Raw genomic sequence first — 15,771 nt, forward strand, 5'->3', positions numbered from 1 at the left:
CAGAGGACCTCCTGAATATGACCCTTTGATTATCTGTGATTTTCAGTGTCCATGGGGATTCTGGAAACAGAACCCCCATGGATGCTGAGGACTGACCTGAATTTGGGGAAAACCTTATTCAGTTTTTTTCAGAGGGTCTCAAGTTTTGTTCACTGGAGAAGAGTACAGGTGGAATCTTGTCCCTATCATGTAGCTTAAAGGGAGATGGAGGAACAAGCTGTTGACCAAACCCACCAATACTGTGTTTGGATCCCAGTTAACGACAGTTGGGTTTCGTGAAAGCACCTCAGAATCCAGCCATAGGGTTTCTCCCATGGCTAGGGGTTGGATACCTAAAATCCAAGGCTGTCCATTATCGGAGATGAAGGTGCATGGATCCCTTGGCAAGTTTAGGTGAGACCTCTGCTTCTGGACCTAGGTACCTCATGAGCTCTTACCTCCATTTCTGAGTTGGCAGGCATATAGCTTCTTGGAGGTGTTCAAGGCACCTGTCCATACCAGGTCAATGCTGCTGGTTCCAAGGAGAAGATATGTCAGTTAAACCATTTCTGCCCAACGTTGCATATACTCAACAGGGAACAAATATGTGGGCCAGGTTAAGAAGATGACTGTAGCACCTGGGTTTATTTAGCAGCATGTTGAAGGCTAAAAGGTGAAAGCTGTGCCTGTCTGTAACATAGCAACACTTCTCTTTGCAGTTCAGAAGCAATGTCCATTCTTCAGGATGCTCCAGCTTGCTGTTTGCCTCTCTTCAAGTTCACTGAGATCTATGAAAAAAAGTAAGCGCTGAAATTGCACACCGAGGTGGGGGGGGGGAATTGTACACAAAATTAAGGAAATGCACAACTAGATGTGCATACCCAGTGGAGCTTTGGGCTCTTGTTTCTCAAATAGCAGTGTTCAACTCTTTGAGGCAAACCATTCTTGAAATGGGGGTGGGTGAGTGGGAAAGACCTATAGAAGAAGTTGCAGTTACGTCTGTTCATAGAAAATAATCCCACCTTTTAAGATGAAGGAAGATGGTTGTGCCAGGAGCTGTTTTTCGGATCCTGGCTGAATATTGCAGTTCAGTTGCGTTCTTGAAATTGGTATTCTCTGCAGTAGTGGGAGTGGAGCAAGGCTTGTCCTTCTCCCCTCTCCCCCACCCTGGTGCCCACCCCCACAGGCACTTTAGTGAAGTGTATCTTAAATCGTCTACCTTTTTAGGTTTGGACACAAGTTGCACGTCTCGGACTTGTATAAATTAACAGACACTGTCGCAATCCGTGACCAAGGCAACGGACGACTCGTCTGTCTCTTACCTAGCAGCCAACCCAGACAAAGTCCTTTGGGTTCTTCACAGTCTCACGATGGTTCTTCTGCAAACTGTAGCCCAATCATATTTGAAGAGCTGGAATACCACGAGCCCATTTGCAAACAGCACTGTCTCATTAAAGACTTCAGGTGAGTCGGGTGTCATAGTCTAACATATTTATCTTTTGGAAATGAAGCTCACTGTCCTTAATGATTGAATCTATATTAAAGTTTTACCCACTTCATTAAGGAAAGACACGGGGAGCAGAAAGCCTATCTAATACATTCCTTAAACTGCTGTGAAGCACATTTTTGGTCTGTTGGTTTCCTGATCTCAGCAAGGTCTTGAAAAATGGCACAATCATCCCATCAGGAATGATTGCAGCATCCTGAGTTCATACCCCTCAGGGAACTGACCTACTAGAGTACTTGGCCTTTGTGGTTATGGGGGGAATCAAAGCTCAGTGATAAGCATCTACTGAGCATGCAGAAGACCCTAGGTTCAATCCCTCACATTTCTAGTTAGGGCTAGAAGACCTGGAGAACTGCTATCAAAGCTGAGTAGGTGATGCTGAGCTAGCTGGAGCAGTGGTTTGACTTTTGGTGTCTGACTTGGTAGAAAGCAGATTCATATACAGTCATGCCTTGGCATCCATGGGGGACCATTTCCAGCACTAGGTAGAGGATTTAAGGGCTGAATTCCTGGAAATATACTTCCTTTGCTATAAAAGTGTTGCTTTGTCTTTCCCTAGTGAACATGAATTTGATCCTGACTCCTACAAAATTCCCTTTGTGATTTTGCCTCTGAAGACCTTCTCCCCACAAGTTCATAGCCTGTTGCAGACCCATGAGGGGACAGTGCCTTTATTAAGGTAAAACAGCCCTGTGCCTGTCAAGTGCATGAAGGACTTGGATGAGACCAATTGCATTAAATAAGGCTCTGATGGTTTCATGAAACTAAATCACAAGCAGGTTTTAACTTGTGTTGCTGTGTGGCACTCAAAACAAAAATCTAAGTAGAGGTGGGCCCGCATTATCTGCAGATTTGGAAACCCATGGTTGCCAAAGCGCCCCCCCCCCAGGGCCCACCTGGACCCTCTAGAACTGTGCTCTGGACAGGTTCAGAGGGTTGGGGGGCTGAAAACCATGGGCTTCAATACCCATAGTTTTTCGTATCTGCAGGGGTTCCAGGAATGGAAACCCCCCCCCAAATAACAAGGGCCCCCTGTACTGAGACCAACCAAGAATCATGCCTGTCGGTTTCCCATAATGCTAAGTTCTCTGGGAAGGAAGTCTGGCATTCCTACTGCTGGGATGCCCCTCCTCCTGGGAGGCAGGACCAGGACTTTGTTTGATGGATACCCCTCCCATGTCGGGGGGGCACCCCTCTGATCCCCAGTTCTGGTCCTGCCTTCCAGGAGCTAGGACGGACCTTAGTCGTGCTCCTGCTTGTTTTTAACATGGGCTATAACTAGGTGTGTGAAACACAAAACATCACATTTTGGTGCATAAGATATTTTCCTGAAAATACAATGGAGTTGGAAATAACACTGCGGCTGCATTGCTATCACCTATATCATGCAGCTAATACACTTTTAAAATGTTTAGAATTAATAAAAATGAGAACTTGAAATAAAAATACAGAGTGCTGCTTTCAGCCTTTTTTCAAATCCCAAAGTTTGCAAAATATAAAACCATTTTCAGATACCTCTAGCCGTAACGTCTCTTCAGTTCATAGGTCCTAAAATGTGTTCCCTCCCATGGTTGTCCTGGGACAACTTTACCACTCTTGGTGCAGACTCAATACCTGCAGCTCCAGATTCCTGCACTTCAAGATTCCTACCACGCTGCTGGTTTTCACTCTTGGTCATGTCAGATCTGCTCTGTGTGCGTGCTGCAGTACAGGTTGTGAGTTCTTGCCGGCCACTCTGCATACAACAACTTGTAAAAGCTGTGCTTATCTGTATCTTACCTATATGCTACAGGTGTTGGCAAAAGTCTTGTGGCAGGTAGCTTGCAGTGCTTGACCCCTGACTCTTGCCTCTTTCTGTTTTGTCCTGAAAGCTTTCCTGACTGCTACGCTTCAGAATTCAGCCGTCTCAACCTGGTGCAGGAAGGCCAAGGAGGTGTTCCTTTGGAGCACCTCATAACTTGCGTTCCTGGTGTCAACATTGCCACTGCGCAGAATGGCATTAAAGTCATAAAGTGGATACACAACAAGCCCCCACCTCCTACTGCAGGTATGTATTTCACTTTAAAAAGAAAGAGAGAATACAGTATTTGTTAACGGTTGCTAGAACATAAGAGCCTGCTGGGCCAGGCTCATCCAGACCAGGGGTCTCCAAACTCCGGCCTGGGGGCCAGATGTGGCCCGCAGCAAGCCTCTATCTGGCCCGCAGCAAGCCTCTTGTCCCTTGAAAGCCTCTGGCCCACCCGACTGAACATGACCAGAGTTGTGCTGTGATTGCACCTGAAGGGTGCTCTGAGGGCCGAAGAGGTTGAGTGAATGAGCCCACTCATTCATTCATTTATTCATTCATCTAAGTTCCATCTCTTATTTATTTAAATTTTATATTTAAAATTTTTTCCGGCCCTCAGCACTGTGCCAGATACTTCATGCGGCCCTCTGGCCCAAAAGTTTGGAGACCCCTGATCTAGACCAACAGTCCTTCTAGACCAACTTCATGAATTTCACAGCAACCAACCAGATGCCAACCAGGGGAGCGCACAAGACAATAAGATCCCTGCATCCTCTTGCCACTCGCTTGCACCTGGCATTCAGAGGTTTCCTACTTCCAGAATCAGGAGGTTGCATTTACCCATCATGGCTTGTAACCTGTGATGGACTTTGCTTCCAGAAATCTGCCCAGTTCCCTTTGAAAGGCATCTAGGCCAGATGCCATCACCACATCTGTGACAAGGAGTTCCACAGACTAATTGCATGCTGGGTAAAGAAATATTTTCTTTTGTATGTTCTAATTCTCCTGGCACTCGATTTTAGTGGATGTCTCCTGGTTCTGGTGTTTGAGAGGAGAAAAAAATACCCCTATCCATTCCATGCTTAGTTTTATACATCTTAATCATGTCCCCCATCAGGTGCCTTTTTTTGAAGAGCCCCAAATGCTGTAGCCTTTTTTCTTCAGAGGTTAACGTCGTTCTTTTTGTGATTGTGTGCTGTGGTTTGTGCTTTAATGGCTGCTGGGTGCAAAAGAGGAAAGACCCAGACTGTGTGCAACTCCTGACTTTAAGTGGGGAGAAACCACAGCATGTGGGAAAAATCAGCTGGTATATCATCCTCCTTTTGTGGTGTGTGTAGTGGTGTTGAGACCTCTGTGTTTGAGTTTGCCTCAAATCAGCTTATTCCTATCCTTGGATGTGTCGCTCATCATGTTCCCTGGTTCTCAACGTGTCTCTTTCCCTTCTAGACCCTTGGCTTCTGCGTTCCAAGAGTCCTGTGGGCAACCCACAGCTCATCCAATTCAGTCGAGAAGTGATTGATCTCCTTAAGAACCAGCCTTCCTGCATCATGCCTGTCAGTAAATTCATCCCAATGTACCACCATCATTTTGCAAAGCAGTGTCGCGTGTCGGACTATGGGTATTCCAAGCTGATGGAACTGCTGGAGGCAGTGCCCCATGTGTTACAGGTAAGCTGGTCACATGTGTTTGTCCAGGTGAGTTGTGATACTTGGGGATCTCTCTCCACTGTGCAGCTGGATAATCTGACTATATAGACGTAACTGCCTGCTTCAAAGCAAAGATCTTATTCCTCTTCTAGATCCTGGGGATCGGCACCAAGCGTCTGCTCACCTTAACTCACAGGGCACAGGTTAAGCGGTTCACTCAAGACTTGCTGAAGCTTCTTAAGTCACAAGCCAGTAAACAAGTCGTTGTAAGAGAGTTCCGACAGGCTTATCACTGGTAAGCGGATGCCTATTCTAAAGAGTATCTTACTACAAATCTGTCATTAGCAAGCTCATGTTTTTGGCAGGCACCCCAATTGTATCCTAGCCAACATGGGACCATTCTCAAACAAGTGGGCAGTTTCTGGATACTACTTGTACTCCAGGGGGTGGCAGAAGCTAGAATGTATTTTTTTAAAAATGGTCCCCAAGGGGAAGGCAAAAGACCCCAAGTACTTTGTGGGAAGTCAAAGTGTTAAAGGGATAGAGTTATTGCTGGGAAGATTTAAAACTGAATAAAAGAGGGATTGAGAGAAGAGAAAGGGGTTAGGCTTCCTTTCAGTACTGAAGACCATAACCCAATCATGATCCAAGTCGTGTTTGCATTGAAGAAAGCCATGTAAGTCCAGTGGGACTTGCAGCTCAATCCTAGGCTTGTTTGGTCAGAAGTAAGCCCCATTTAGTTAATGGGGCTTACTCCCAGGTAGGTGTCTGTAGGATTTCAGCCTTAGATGTAGGAAGATGTGCACACTGCATTGTGTGGTGTTGTAGGAATCCTCTTCCATTTCTGTCGATGCTGTCTGTTTCGGGACTAAAGGCAAACTTGGTTTGGGTACCTGTTGACTCGGAAGCAAAATGGGGTCACCCCACAATTAAAGTAGTGGTTTCTAAGTACTCAGTGGGCTGCCTGGGAAAGCAGCACTGGATGCCTCAATTAATTAAAAGTTAAAGGAAGCCACCTTCACATCCCCCCCAAAAATCCATCAGGAGGCTGATTGAGCCTGGGGGTTACTCAGTGACCCACAGAAACCAAGGAATGTGTGTGGGTGGAGGGGGCCTGGAGTAGCAGAACAGCAAGGTTTGGGGAAGTGCAACATTTAGTCAAGGTTCCATTCGATGTTAAATTAAAAAGCATAGAGGTTGTAGCATTCTCCAAGAGAGGAACGGAAGGCACATCTTTCTCATTTCCAATCTTAAACTTATTTAAGAAAGCTTTTAATTGTTGGGCTGGCACTTTTAATGAATGTAATTTTAATAGTGTGACCGATTGGGGTTTGATCTCCCGTTGTGTTAATCATTTTATGTTGTAATATGGTTTTAATCTTCATTTTGTATTGTTTTTAATGTTGTAAGCTGCCTTGGGTTCCCCAAATGTGTGGGAGAAAGTCAGGCTATAAATTCAATAAATAACCTTAAGCCCTTCTAAAAGGAAAGCAGTTAAATCCTTGGAAAGGAAAGGGGTATTTTATGACCTTCTTGCTATTGAAGGTCATGGAATATCTGGGAAAGCTGTGCTGTCTCTAAATAGGGAATCAAAGTGCTTTCTCTCAATGGTGTCACTTCAGATTTATCTCTTCTGTGTCAGCAATGGAAAAGACACAAGTGGGGACCTTTTTGTTTTAACCCACTTATTATCCCCATTTTAAATCAACCCAGTTAAATATGTACCTTTTTTTCTCTCTGAAAACATCCAGGTGTTTCTCCAAAGATTGGGATATCACTGAATATGGAGTGTGTGAACTGGTGGATCTAATATCCGAGATCCCAGACACAGCCATCTGTCTGTCTCAGCAAGAGAGTGAAATGGTCATTTGTATCCCCAAACGAGGTGGGTCCTTGGCCTATAAGAATTTCGAGCTCTCCTTTTCATAGGTCACTCAATAACTGACAACTCACTTCTCATGCCCCTGTGGAGCCATTGAAGTATTTAATTTTGTGTCAACAGGCAAAAACCCAAGGGTTCTGTTTTATCAAACATTACGTAGGCATGCAAAATTGAGGGTCAGAGAAATATTTTCCAAAATTTGTTTTATATGAATTTGGGGGTGCCATTTCCAAAAATGGCATTGGTTTTGCCGTATAATGTTGGAGGTACAGCATAGCCTTGGTGAATGATTCAAGCAGCTTCCTTCTGAGGAAGCCATGATATAGGATTTGTCACAAGGAAGCTGCTTGAACTATTAACATGACTGTGCTGCACCTCTAAAACTAGACATGATAGGGCAAAACTGGTGCCATTTTTGGAACTGGCACCCAAAATATACCCAGGAATAGGTCTAACTTTTAAGATAGCAAAAGGTGTGTTGGCTGGTGTTATCACAGCTGCTCTTGGGGGGAAAATGAGGACCTTTAGGGCTTGATGTGAAATAGTCAGTGGTTTTATCTTTGGAATGAAATCAAGAAATGAATGCATATTTGAAACGTGAGCACAAATAGAGCCCACTTATGATATCTTACTGAGTTGGTGACTGGTAGAGACCTAATTATTGCTCAGTCCTATTTCTCCCTTGCTTGTTCTTCCCTGCACTGCACTACTCTCTTGCATTTATTGGTCTTTTTCAGAACGTACAAAGGAGGAAATTGAGAGAACAAAGCAGTTTGCCAAGGAGGTGGTTGACTTAATGCGGCATCAGCCCTACTTCCGAATGCCTTTCAACAAATTCATCCCATCCTACCACCATCACTTTGCCCGTCAGTGTAAACTTGCCTATTATGGGTTTACCAAACTACTTGAACTCTTTGAAGCCATACCGGATGTCCTACAGGTGGGCTGCAGATAGCTCTCGGGAGGTGGGGCCTGCTCAGGTATAGTGTACACCATGGGGGGGGTTTACCCAATTGGCTCTACTTTGGGGGTATAGCATACCCACCTTTGGCTTCCTCATGAGGAAGCTGCTTAAACCGTTCACTAATGAAGCTATACTGTATCTCTAGAACTAGATGTGATAGGGCAAAATGGATGCCATTCTTTTGAATCGGCACCCCAAATTAATATCAAACCACCATAATACATGTTTGGGTTATCTTGAATGTGTAGCTGAATTCCAAGGAGAAATTGACATGTGGTGTTCATGTGCTCAAGCCCTGCATTTTCTGCTTACTAGGAGTCATTTCACCAGCCAGGCTTACTTTTCCACCCTCCAGGTTCTGGAATGTGGAGAAGAGAAAATCCTTTCCCTAACTGAGGCAGAACAGGTCAAAGCATTAGCTGCCCAGTTTGTGAAACTCCTCCGGTCGCAGAAAGACAAATGCCTCATGCTGACAGACGTCCTTGTGGAATACGCTAAAACATTTGGTTACTCCTTGCGCCTCCAAGACTATGAGGTTGGCACTGTTGCGGGTTTGATGCAAAAGCTGTGCCACGTTGTCAAGGTAAACCTTTTTAGTGTGTTGCCTGAGAACAGCTTTGTGGTACAACACTTGCATTTGTTTATTTGTCTGACACAAAGGTGCCTGAATCAGTAGAATTATGGGGGGGAAATCCCAAGTTTTAAAAATGACAAACTGATATCAGGAGCTGTTCAACCCTTCCTACGGCGTTTGGGCCTCTTCAGCCTAGAAAAGAGGCGCCTGAGGGAGGACATGATTGAGACATACAAAATTATGCAGGGGATGGACAGAGTGGATAGAGAGATGCTCTTTACATTCTCACATAACACCAGAACCAGGGGACAGCCACTAAAATTGAGTGTTGGGAGAGTTAGAACAGACAAAAGAAAATATTTATTTACTCAGCATGTGTTTGGTCTGTGGAACTCTTTGCCACAGGATGTGGTGATGGCGACTGGCCTGGACACCTTTAAAAGGGTATTGGACAAGTTTCTGGAGGAAAAATCCATTACGGGTTACAAGCCATGATGCGCATGTCCAACCTCCTGATTTTAGAAATGGGCTATATCAGAATGCCAGGTGCAAGGGAGGGCACCAGGATGAGGTCTCGTTATCTGGTGTGCTCCCTGGGGCATTTGGTGGGCTGCTGTGAGATACAGGAAGCTGGACTAGATGGGCCTATGGCCTGATCCAGTGGGGCTGTTCTTATGTTCTTAACTACAATTCCCAGGAAGCCTTGTAGGTCTCTTGTTATCTGGTGTGCTCCCTGGGGCATTTGGTGGGCCGCTGTGAGATACAGGAAGCTGGACTAGATGGGCCTATGGCCTGATCCAGTGGGGCTGTTCTTATGTACATGACCAGCTTCTGTATGAAGCCTAAGGAGAACCCTGCTGCATCAGGCCAAAGGGCCATCTAGCCCGCCTTCCTGTATCTCACAGTGGCCCACCAGATGCTTCTGGGAGCACATAAGGCAGCAAGGTACCTATATCCTGTTGCCACTCCCTTGTACCTGACTTCCAGAGAGAGGCCCCCCTCTAAAACCTGGAGGCTGCATACAGTCATCATTACTTCCCTTGATTTTACTGATACATACACTTTTCTGTCATGTTTTAAAGCAAGACCCCTGGGGTTTTTTATGTGTGGATGAGCAGTGTAGCAGCCTAAGGGGCACCCAGCTGGGTGGTAGACTATAGTAGGCCAGCGGAAATAAAGGTGGTCAGGAGTAATGCAAGGCAAGGGACAGGTGGTTTGTGTATCAGTCTACGTGTTGCAGCAAATTTTAGAGAGAGGAAGCACTATCACATTTTGTCATTGGCTACCCATCTTCCAAGGAATTCAGAGCAAGCGTACCTGGGATAATGTTTCTCAGTGGCTTAACTGGGAGCTTACTGGCTTGCCCCATTGTAGTTTCATCAGTGAAAAGAGAGCTGGTATGTTCAGCTTTTTGTTGAATTCAAACTTCTTCAGGTTGTCGACACCGAATCTGGGAAGGAGATCCAGCTCATCAACAAAAAGTCTCTCCGGACCTTGACGGCCCAGCTCTTGGTGCTGCTGATGACTTTGGATGAAACCTCTTTCATTTCTGTGGATGAGCTTAAAAAACATTATGAAGCCACCCAGAATGTTCCCCTTAATCCTTGTGAATATGGCTTCATGACACTTACTGACCTTCTGATGAGTGTGCCTTATTTTATTGAGGTAAGGGAGAAGGCTTTGCTCTTAATGACATAACTTTGGTCTCTGTGTGCTGGTTTTTAGTTTCTTAATTAGCCTTGGCTTGGTTAAAATGAGCAATTTGGTTACTAAAAGACAGGGACGTAGCATCATGACAAAGAGTAAGCTGCCAATCGAGACATCCCTGGTTTGAATCTTGTCCCTGTGGTGTCCTTAGAGGCCCTGCCTCAGTCTTTCCTAGCTACAATATGGGGATAATACTTACCTTGCAAGACTGCTTATAAGGACTGCATCAAGATAATACCAGGAAAGAACTATATAAGTGTTAAGCATATTTAACCAGGAACCGGTAGAGGCAAAGCTAAAGTATTTTGATTCAACAAATAAAATGCTAAAAGTCAAGGAAATAGCAAACAGAACAATTCTATATTGCAAAAGTCAGTTGATTGATAATTGAAGACCACAGGTAAAAAGCAGAAGAAATAGCAAATAATAATTAGTATGGATGACCCAATTTCTTTCCATACCCAGAAAAATATTACTGAGGTCCACAAAGACCAGAAACCTATTCGGATGCATGCTTTATCCCCAGGTTTTTGTTGACGGTGAGGCAGAGTACGTCAAGCTCACTAACCTGTACGTGTTTGCCAAGAAGGTGAGGTCTCTCCTTCACACCTACCATTACCAGCAGATCTTCCTCCATGAGTTCCCGACGGCCTATGGCAAATACACGGGTGAAACGCTCCAGCCTAAAGCTTACGGCTACAATAATCTCGAAGAACTCCTGGGAGCGATTCCGCCGGTTTGTGGATTTTTTTTTAGTGTTCATCTATTTTTAATCTTGAAACCTGAGATTTCCATGTCCAGAGGGGTAATTGAGTTAACCTGTGTTGACTGAAACAAGTCTTTGTGGCACCTTAAAGACCTATTTGTTCCAGGATGAGCTCTTGTAGGTTACAGTTCACTCTATCATTGGGTGTGTGAAGGGAAAGCAGATTTTATACAGTTCTAAATCACTATACTAGTGTATGTTGACTCTGGGAACGTAGCCTTCAAAAAGTAATGGCAGAGAAGAGAAAAAGACCAAGCTTTGTTAAAACTGGTGGAACTTTTCCCCTGGGATGAACCACGGTCTTACAGGCTTTTTGTCCCATTTACCTTTTACTTAGGTTGTCTGGATAAAAGGTCACGGGCACAAGAGAATTGTTGTCCTAAAGAATGATATGAAAAGTAAGTGAATCCCAGCTTTGTGCTGCGATTGTCTTCGGGTGTCAGTTCTGAAATGCTGACAGTGCTGATTTTGTCATGGGGACTCTTTGTCAACCAACGTTGTCACTTCGCAGCTCGTTTTAGCTCCCCCGGTCTCCCCCTCACTGATGAGACTCCTCAAGCCCCTGACAGCGAAGGAAAAGTCCCAGAGCCGCCAGGATCGAGCAAATCTTTGGAATTAAAGCTAGAAGCACCAAATGCTGGTAATCAGAGTTAGTTCATTTTGCTGTAAATGACCTTGCTAAACCAGATGTCCGTAATGGTGTGGGGTAAATGGCTGCCCTTGGTTCTCTTCCTATGGAGAGATTTGTGCTTCCTGCCACCCTTGCATTTTCTCCCTCCATTCCCTTTCTGCTGGTATCTGACTTACAGCATTTGACCCAGTTGAAGATCAGGTGCAGCACCTGTGATCCAGAAAAACCACCTGTCCGCTGCAGTATCCTTTGACTCATTAGGTCACCCCCACCCACCCTGGTCTGCATGACTCAAATGGGTTCCAAACGTAACACAGCACACGGGCTTCTGTTAACAGGACAGTGAGCCACAGTGAGAACAGAAAAGCCGTAATACCCACCTAAAGGGGCTCTCTGGGTCACTGACAGTGTCTTAAGAGATGGCACTGTATCATTTTTAAAAATATAGTTCTTGGGTTTCTTTCCCGCAGTTTCTAATCAGACTGAAGAAGAGCTGTTGTGTCTCACAAACACATCGCCCGTTGATCTCTTGTGTGAACCAGTCCCATCCTGCCTGCCCTCCCCACAACTGAGACCGGATCCAGTTGTTCTTGAATCAGTGGACCTGATACAGTTTGAAGAACATCTCCCTGACCAATCTGGTAAGGACGAGTGTCTGCCCTTCCAGTGACTTTCTTTGAACAGAGCCTATACAAATTCTAACCAGTACTGCTTCTGTGCAGTAACATGAAAAAGAGATCGAACTGCCATTCGCAGCTTTCCCACTTTGAATCTTGCGTCTGCAGTGCCCTTGGGCAAGCCCCTCCCTCTCCACCTTCCTCATCAGCTTGGTGAACAATTTCACATTGCATCTGCTGTACTCCATCTCCTCTCTTGGCTGCAATGCCCAAGAAATACTTTGCTGTATTTGTACTGTAGTGTATAGGGAGGGGGCTCACGACCAGGAAATATTGTTGGGGACTGCCTGGCTCTGTATAACGGTAAGAAAAGCGGTTTTTAAACCATTATTTTAAAGGGTCCCTTTTTTCTTCTCCGGGGATTGACAGCGTCCTCCTTGTCCATGGTGGCCATCCGCACTGAATCAAATCTACAGATGGTTAAACAGCGAATGAGGACAGGCCTATATGTCTTCCAAACAATTGGCTTCTTAAACTAAACATTTTGTTTTGGTTTCTTGTTTTTAGAGATTATGACTCTAACTGAAGAAGAGAAGCCAGCTGTAGGTCCTTCAGAGGCTCAAGATGAATCAAACCACTCCCCTGCTGCCACTAACTCTGCAGAGAATCCCCCGGCACCTGCCTGCCCATCATCCAAATCCCAAACAAACAAAGAAGCCACGGACTCCCCAGCCAGAAAGCAGCATAAGAACCGAGTGAAACTGGCTGCGAACTTCTCACTTGCACCCGTAACCAAGCTGTAGACCTGTTGTGGGTTTGAAAGACAAGCATTAAGGCTTGCAGAGATGTGACAAAGCTTATTAGCTCCCCCCCCCCCGATATTTTAATAACACACCTGGAGGGTCATGTGTTCTCTTGGTCACTGTCGATGATATTTTGTGCGGATTTTGTTAGATGCATACTGAATTCAGCTGGGCGGATCTCCTTTTTTAATTGTTTGAGCACTTGTTAAATATTTGCTTAACGCTTTGCCATTTTTTTTTTTTCCATTCTGCCTTAACATCACCCCAAAAGCAGATAGTAAACTTTTGCCTTGGAGCGGAATGGATTTTAAGTTTCCAAACCCTTGTCGGTGCTGTGATCTGCATACTACAAATAGAGGCCGTTTCTAACTTATTTTTCAGACAGTATTAATCGGCCTACCTAACTTTTTTTGTGTTTTTAATCCCCATTAAATTGGAATAAAGCCTGCACTGGGGGCCTTCAGGGTTCGTCTGGATGAGGGTCAAACTTGGGGGCGGTTCCAATGACTTGTAATTGACTCTTGTCAAAGGATGACTGTCTTGGCCTATGTTGGTTTCTTCCCAAAAGCCCCTTTTAGAATGTTTCTTTCTTTTTTGAGGAATCCTATAGGAAGTTGAGGGTATTTTAAGCTTCCCTTTTATGAGTGCTCCAGACCGGATGCCGATTTTTTTGGCTTAAGACATGACTCCTTGGCGCTTGTGTACCTTTCGACATCAACTCTGAGATGCCATTTGCTGCATCCGCCGACGAGATCATTGGGAGTATTTTTTTTGATATTTCAAAAAATAGAGCTATAATGTATATGCATTTAGATGCATATATTCTGCATCGCAACAAGGTGGGGGTCACGGGAGCTTTTTAAGATGGAAGAGTACCTGCACTACACAGATATAGTCCGCATTAAGTGGGAAATGTCAAGGTTATGGTGCTTAACCTTTTCGGACGTATTTTTTTCTTAAACACGTAATAAATGGGAAGCTTAAATTGGAGGTTGTTTTAACTGTGTCTGGTTTTTATTCTGATGGTTTGCCTCTAGTGTTTAAAAGCTGCTTCTGGTTTTGTGCGTCTTTCCCTTCTCCTCCCAACCCTGGTTTCTATAGTGGTATTTTTGTTGGCTTTTTACAAAAGGGCCTGTTTCGAAGGAGGCAAGTCAGTGGAGACCTTTTTACTTTCCTTGAACAGAGAGCTTAAAAAAACTGTTGGCCGAAGCTTTTCTTACCCAGGTTGGGTAATCTCGGCACTTGGCACTTACAATGGGTTGTATTTGCCAGGGCAAAGACTCCTATTGCTTGTGAAAAGGAAAGGATCTATATGCCTCCAGGCTTCCACTGGCTGACTTGAGATGCATTTCGCAACCATTATGTGTTATGTATAATGGAAGGGGGGGGGGGGGAGTCAGCTTGGATTTCACAGCCAGCAATGGGAAAATGCCACTTGTTTAAAAAAAAAAAACCTTTTAAACAAAGCCAAGTGTTGACAGTACTAAATGTACAGCTGTTACGGATGCAGAGAAACACTGGAAGTTTTTCTGAGATCATGGCAAAGGCACAGTGTGTTTTCTGGTCCTTTACATTTCCTCCATGGACACGGGGTTTATAGAACCAAACTTTTAAAAAAAAAATAGAATTTTTTTAACCATTTCACAAATGAATTAAGACCACCGTTCCATTGCCTTTATGCGTAGACTGCATAAAATGCTTTGCCTTCTGTTGGTTACGTGCTGAAACAGTCATCCTTTGGAGGTGCAAGTCATCTTATTCTTGATCGACCCCAGTTTTTTTTTTGGTGAAAGCCGATTCAGGAAAGAGTAGCGCTTATGTATTTGAATACAGATGTGGCTCTGCCATCTGTAGAGGATGAGGAACCTTTTCTGGATTCACTTGTAGCTCTGGCCTAAATTGCCGTTTGTGAACATTATAGAATTCCCTTTGGGGCAGTTTGTTTTTCATAGAGTGTGAGACCAGCTAATTTGGTGCTTTTTTCTTTTTACAAAGCTTGAGCTAAAATGATGTGACTGATTTGAAATAACAATTAAGACAATGAAATTCTTTTTCATTTGCAACATACTCACTTTTTTGGTTCATTACTGTTTAAGGTGGGGAAAAAAAGTATAACTGAAGCCCTCAACTTATGCACTCTCTCTGGGTGGGGATAGAAGAGAACCGTTTATCCTTAACCTTAATTGTCTATTTGGACACTCTTGTGGTTCAAGTGCTATTTTGTGTGTTGGGACCAAACAGTTGTCAATAAAAATTTCAAGCAAGCATGTAACCCTTGGCATCTTTCTTTCTTTAAAGTAAAAAAAAAAATCCAGGATCTAAGCTCCAGGGGCTTATCCAAGACCTCCCATGCACTTGCAGCGGCACACCAAATGCTGCCCCATAGTGGGGCAGTGTCCCGGGCTGCAACTGGTACACTGCCCCATAGTTGGCAGTATACCAGTTGCAGCCTTAGCAACTCCTCCTGCTTCCTGTATTTGAAAGGGAAGAGGGAGGTGCTGCCACAGAAATGTGGAAGAGAAGAGAGCCGTGGACTAGAGTGTCTTAGTTGCCTCTCTTCCACGCTTCCTCTTCTGCTCCATTCCCTTTCTTCCTGTTTGAAAACAGGGAGGAGGAAGTTGCCAGGTTCCCCCACCCATCCAGAACTTGCTGAGCTTCTCCTTTTGTGAAGCTGACGCCCATGTGCATGTTGTACATTTAAAAACCATCAGTAATCTGTCACTGGAATGGTCTCTGAAATGCTTTCTGTTTCAGACAGTTGCTTGGTTTTTTTTACTTCAGATGTCTGTTTTGGGGTGTAGTGGCACAGGTGCCAGGCTCATTAGTAACTTAACAGTAGTCAACTGGTGGATCGCAGAGTTGCATAACAAAATAAATGACCGCAGGCAGAGTGGTCCATCTCCATCCCC

At 44.6% G+C, this 15,771-nt stretch overlaps 1 protein-coding gene across 4 annotated transcripts in view; it reads left to right on the top strand.

The window, feature by feature from the left end:
- Positions 1-15,134, top strand: part of MARF1 (meiosis regulator and mRNA stability factor 1) — a 32,858-nt gene extending 17,724 nt beyond the window's left edge. For 2 of the 4 annotated variants that reach the window (XM_066640557.1, XM_066640558.1), the window contains exons 13-27: positions 699-779; positions 1,207-1,443; positions 2,046-2,165; positions 3,358-3,533; positions 4,719-4,939; positions 5,071-5,213; positions 6,670-6,803; positions 7,538-7,740; positions 8,120-8,347; positions 9,773-10,003; positions 10,572-10,781; positions 11,149-11,209; positions 11,323-11,451; positions 11,913-12,083; positions 12,627-15,134. In XM_066640557.1, the coding sequence (XP_066496654.1) occupies positions 699-779; positions 1,207-1,443; positions 2,046-2,165; positions 3,358-3,533; positions 4,719-4,939; positions 5,071-5,213; positions 6,670-6,803; positions 7,538-7,740; positions 8,120-8,347; positions 9,773-10,003; positions 10,572-10,781; positions 11,149-11,209; positions 11,323-11,451; positions 11,913-12,083; positions 12,627-12,862 (2,581 nt within the window). In that variant the 3' untranslated portion in view covers positions 12,863-15,134. The remainder of the gene's footprint in view (positions 1-698; positions 780-1,206; positions 1,444-2,045; positions 2,166-3,357; positions 3,534-4,718; positions 4,940-5,070; positions 5,214-6,669; positions 6,804-7,537; positions 7,741-8,119; positions 8,348-9,772; positions 10,004-10,571; positions 10,782-11,148; positions 11,210-11,322; positions 11,452-11,912; positions 12,084-12,626) is intronic. The other 2 variants (XM_066640559.1, XM_066640560.1) reach the window with 1 other exon arrangement.
- Positions 15,135-15,771: the final 637 nt, after the last annotated feature.

This window comes from Tiliqua scincoides, chromosome 13 (genome assembly GCF_035046505.1).
Source record: "Tiliqua scincoides isolate rTilSci1 chromosome 13, rTilSci1.hap2, whole genome shotgun sequence".
In the NCBI taxonomy this organism is placed as follows: Eukaryota; Metazoa; Chordata; class Lepidosauria; order Squamata; family Scincidae; genus Tiliqua; species Tiliqua scincoides.